This window comes from Nothoprocta perdicaria, unplaced genomic scaffold (genome assembly GCF_003342845.1).
Source record: "Nothoprocta perdicaria isolate Ctin4 unplaced genomic scaffold, notPer1 scaffold_11, whole genome shotgun sequence".
Lineage (NCBI taxonomy): Eukaryota > Metazoa > Chordata > Aves > Tinamiformes > Tinamidae > Nothoprocta > Nothoprocta perdicaria.
In genome coordinates this window covers 967,335-972,655 of record NW_020454205.1, presented here as the reverse complement: position 1 = coordinate 972,655, position 5,321 = coordinate 967,335, and the positions used below count along the sequence as shown (strand labels likewise).

At 39.4% G+C, this 5,321-nt stretch overlaps 1 protein-coding gene across 1 annotated transcript in view; it reads left to right on the top strand.

Moving 5' to 3' along the window:
- The first annotated feature begins 339 nt into the window (after positions 1-339).
- GLS (glutaminase) overlaps positions 340-5,321 on the top strand; it is a 35,252-nt gene continuing 30,270 nt past the window's right edge. The window contains exons 1-2 of the mRNA XM_026047637.1: positions 340-429; positions 838-959. Of these exons, the coding sequence (XP_025903422.1) occupies positions 889-959 (71 nt within the window). The 5' untranslated portion in view covers positions 340-429; positions 838-888. The remainder of the gene's footprint in view (positions 430-837; positions 960-5,321) is intronic.

Below are 5,321 nucleotides of genomic sequence, written 5' to 3'. Positions count from 1 at the left end.
CACTGCAAAAGCTTTCTAAATATAATCTTGGAAGTGAATGTATGCCAGTAAAAATATGACTGTTACTTTGCAACAGCAGGTATTTTATCTGTATCATCTACGTGCTCCTTCTGATGTTACTGTTTCTTGTGTCTCAAGCTGAATTAGACTTTATGATTGCAGCATCCTTTGAAATTAAGGGTAGCTCTTATATTGTTAGTAGCTTTTTGTAAACAGTGCAAAAATATGTGTGTGTATATATATGTGTGTGTGTATGTGCATACACAAACACACGCATATATATAAAGTCGCACATACTAAATGAACCTGTGTTTGTGTTTTCTTTCTTTCAGCAAAATGAAGCAAGGTCTCCTGCCTAGCTTGGAAGATCTTCTCTTCTACACTATTGCAGAAGGGCAAGATAAAATACCCGTTCATAAATTCATTACTGTAAGTTTACTCTCCAGAGTGTTAAAAGATTTTTTTTTTTTTCCTGTTATTTCCAAATGCAAGAATATGACAAAAATAACTTGTCTCTGAATCAAGAAAGAGAACTGCTGGGAAGAGAACTGTGCTAGTACTGTTCACTTGCACACTGAGTGTAAGAGTAAGCTTAAAAGGGTCTGTGTGTATGGTTAGGGCTAGGGAGCATTTCTGCTGGTATAGAGCATAGCTGGAGCACCACACCTATGGAAACTGATCTAAATGGCCAAAGACTCAACCAGAAGTATCAGCATGCCCTTATATTGATGCTCATGCAGTAGCAGATATCTCTTGGTAAATAAGACTGAACAATAAGAGAGCTTTATTGTAACCGTTACTTTCTTCACTTTAGTAATTATTGTTTTATTGTAATAGGCGCTCAAATCTACAGGATTACGTACATCTGATCCCAGGTTGAAAGAGTGCATGGATATGTTAAGACTGACCCTTCAAACAACTTCAGATGGTGTTATGCTGGACAAAGACCTTTTTAAAAAGTAAACTTTCTGTTAATAATGTTACTGTATAATTCTGAATGGATGTTGTATGTGTGTTATTGACTGCAATAGGGTATATAAATAAAATGGAGAGCATAGGGTATATAAATCATAGGGAAATTAGGGAGTGAAACCTTTGCTCAGTTACACTGATGCTATTTGCATATTGTTTGTTCTGTGGTTTCATGATATGTAGTGTAGCACGTCTGCAAGAGTTCTGTGTGTCAGTGCTACTTGTGTGAGTACTGGATCCCATGCCACAGCTCCGAGCGGGCTGCCAAATAAATCAATCAGTGCAGCATGAGCTGCTCAGTGTGCGCACAGAGAACTTCTCGCTGCATCATCAGCGTTTAGCTGCCTGTTCGGTGAGCTGCCTCTGTGTAATGCAAGATTTTGTATAGCATTAAGTTAGTAGCATATACGGGTTAACTCTAAAACTGAGTATACAAAGAGTAGCAAGGTGACTGAAACTTCAGCATGTGCAGAGGTGAGAGTACTTAGAGCTGTATGCATTGCTTTGGTCTGCTTCAGAAAAGATTTGTGTGCAATGTTTCACTGATGCTTCTGTTTAAGAAATGTTTGGGGTTGGCTAAACACTATAAGCACTGTCAGCTGATCTTCCAAGCACACTCACACAGTCCCTTACTTAGTTTATTTTGTGTGCCAAAGATTGTAAATATTGGGACCCAAATCTGGAAATAGACTTTTGAGACTGTTTGGGGGGCATGTATTTCTCTCTTCCCTACAGAGTAAGGGTCATAATAGCTAAAAGTAGCTTCTTTCCTGAGAAGAAGGTTTTCTTTCAGAATGGTACATTTCTATTCTGTGTTGGACAAACCTTTTTCTGAAGTGATGAAATAATGTCATTGAGTGCCAGTTCTGTGTTAGAAATATTCTGGGTGTATGGTTGTATTTGAAAAATGCTTTTTCTGTCGTGCGTTGCATTTGCACCAAGAGGGCTTGCTTGTATTGGTGGACTAGAAATTCTGTATAGGCAAGAGCTTTCTATAAAGAACCAACCAAAACCCACAGGCAGTTGCTATTTAGAGGCTAAAAGATTGGATTGTGCTCTACATCATATTTCTAGGATTTGATCCCCTGTATTAGGGGACTACAAGATTCTAAGGGAACTTGTGGAAAAGCTGCATGGTTGCTTCTTGTGTAGGAACGGTTTTGGACATTAAGACTGCAGAGGAGGTGGAAAGGTAATCCCTTTTCCCATACATTGTCCTTCATGACATTAGATGTTCTCAGCCTGCTGTTCTATATGTGTGTGTGTATACACACATATTTACTTTTAGTTAAGTAAATTATTTAGACATTTAATTAAGCTATCTGTTCTACATGGGCATTCTGTATTTGCCATTTGGAGACTCAAGGATCTCTTCTTTTTTTTTTTTTTTTTCTTTCTTATCCCTGTGTTTAAGATACTAAAATTTAATGACTGAACTGTTCAGCTGTATTTGCCTCAGGACTTTGGAGCTTCAGTTCCCAGACATAAAGTTGGTAATTCTCCTGTTGAATTTGAATCCAAAGCTGTTAAAGCAAATAAAGCAACAAGGGTAAATAACTATCAAAAGCAGAAATTTGGCTCAAACAATCAATCAATCTCAGTCCAACCTACCTGGAAAACATTCGAGGTCATGAATGTGTGTTGTGTGTCTTTATAAAATTGGTTTAACAGCTTTGTATTTGTTCTAAACGTTAAATTGCAGTTTGATTAAAGTTGCTTTGTTGTGAAGATTTTGGCTTTTCAATGCTCTGCATTTTAAGCCGCAGAAATATCTGCGTGTTACAGGAGAAATTACTTGGATTTTTCATCTTTTCTCTCCAGACTTGCTGCCGTTGAAATTCGTGATGCACATGTTTCAGAGGAAGAATTTGAAAAATGTATTGAATCAATTGCTTATAATGATGTGTCTACATAATACATAGTGCTGGGAGCATGATATCTCACTGAGAAAAACTTCCTTGGTGAATGCTGAACAGCTTCCAGTTAGTTTGTTATGGGTTTTAAGGGTTTTATTTTCATTTATTTTCTTTCTTACTGCTACCCTATGTAGCTATGGTACTGTATTTAAATCTAATTAGTGTTAGATAATATGTAATCTTCCAAATTTGTTTGATTATATACTATATCGTCCTTGTGAAGTGTGTGCATCTTACAACATATCCTAGTATTTAGATTTGTATTCATAACATTTTATCTGCTCTGTTTGAAAATTTCTCATCTCATTAAAGAGCCCTCCCACGTTCCCATAGCTTTTTCTTCAACTCATAGCACTTTGCTGACTGGGGAAAAGCTAACTGGACTTGCGAAAGGCACCTTTTCGTAGCAAAACTGGAAAAAACTGTGAGGTGTTCGGAACAGATATATTTTGCAAGCTTGAAAACCCTATTGAGCGCTGTGCGAGTTTCAGTTTGTTCCTGTTTCGGAATAGCCCACGAGGCTGGGTGGATTGAGCCGTTGTCACAAGGCACTGCCTGTCCCACTTCACTGACCTTGAATTGTGGTCCTGCTGGCCAAATCTCCTCTGATCTGCTGGGAGGAAGCAGCAATCTGGATATGTTCCATTTTAGGCATAAACCTGACAATCTGTTAGCAGATCTCAGACCGGCTTATGTGTTTCCTGGGGAACTGTTTTGTTACTCTCTAACCCTAGATAGCAAATCCTACAGACTTTCATTTTAGGTATACGTAACCTAGCTATTAATAAAGTATCCTATTAGTTTGATTAAATAGCTTTTGTGCCTGAAGATGTAGAAGGGTCTTTAGCTATATATATGTTCTAATATTAATCTTATTTGTCAAAAGCTGTCAGTCTTGCATTTACTTTCTCTAAAATATCTAAATATCTTAAAAATTTGTACAATACTACTCTTACTAGTTGAAAATGAAGTTTTGCATTTCTTACTGTAATACTGTAAGCATATAGTATAACTTTAAACAGAAAGACTTATCAGCTCTCCTTCTGTATAGATAGCCTGACAACTCCCAGGGAACTAAACTCCTAGACAACTCTAGGAGTTTAGAGTAAGATTCGTGTTTATTTTTTAAGCAGATGAGAGCAATAATCAGGAATCTTAGCTGGAGCTCTGAATAGGACAAAATATCTTGAGATAAACACAGCAAGTTGTAGGCTGAAGGAACAGGATGGTTCCAGCTCCGTGCTAGAGGCTGAAGATGCCGTTTGCATCGTCGCCTCTTTGTCTTCTATTAGATGGTTGGTTGTGTGAAGAGCTTTTGGTCGTCAGAGGCGCGATGTTTTGTGAACTTGATGGAGTTGTTTCGTCCATCTCAAGGATGAAGTAAGGAAACACGTTACAAATGTTGCAGAGAACAGGCAGCGCTTGCTTTGATCTTTCTTTAAGCTCTGATCTTTCATGGAGTATTCATGAATATTCACACAAAGTCACCCACAAATCCCTGTTCTCCATGCTTAGCCAGCATAGCAGTTTGGGGAGCGAGCACCGATCTGTGGCCTCTTAATCGAGTTGTTGAAGTGAGATGTTAGCTTGGCTTGGAGCGATCGGTGCGTAAATGTGCCCCGGTGCTTCCGAGTTGCCGTGTGGTGCGTGCAGACGACTGAAGAACCACAGACTCACAAGAATCACAGACTCACAAATCACAAGAATCACAGACTCGCAAATGGTCGAGGCTGGAAGGGCCTCCAGAGATCATCTAGTCCAACCCTCCGCTCCAGCAGGGACACGCAGAGCGCGTAAGGAGGAGAGGATTCAAGGGGAAGTTGGTTCTGTCTGCTTGGTAACATTCAGGCCGCTTTCTTTTGAACTACTAGTGACTTTTAATAATAGGAGAATGCATTCTGCTCTGTAGTACGAGCCTAGACAAGTTGAATTTGTCTAAATCAGCAATAGGCTGGTGCTTTCTTCAGTGCTGCCAGGAGGCCCAGGGTCGGGAAGCGGCGCTGCCCCGCTCGAATGCTCATGTTCCCGTGGGGAGCCACGGCCCTGCCCCGCGGCAAGGACAGCTCTCGCCCAGCTTGGGCCCTCTGTTTCGCCTAGATAAGTCCTTTCCTTCTCAACTCATCACTTGTTTTCAGTGTGCCCAATGGGCTCATGTTTTAAGGGTGCGGACAAAACTGTAGTTGTATTTTGGGGTAAAATACAACAAAGATCACTTAGTTGGCGACAGTTTGAAGAGATGGGCCTGTGGTGCCAACTGTTGCCTTAGATTCCTAAGATTAGGAATTCTTATGGAGTCCTGCTTTTTTCTTAGCTCTCCTATCCTAAAAGGCTATGTACATTTTATTTTGGTTTTTATTTTGGTTTTTATTTTGGTTTTTATTTTGGTTTTTATTTTGGTTTTTATTTTGGTTTTTATTTTGGTTTTTATTTTGG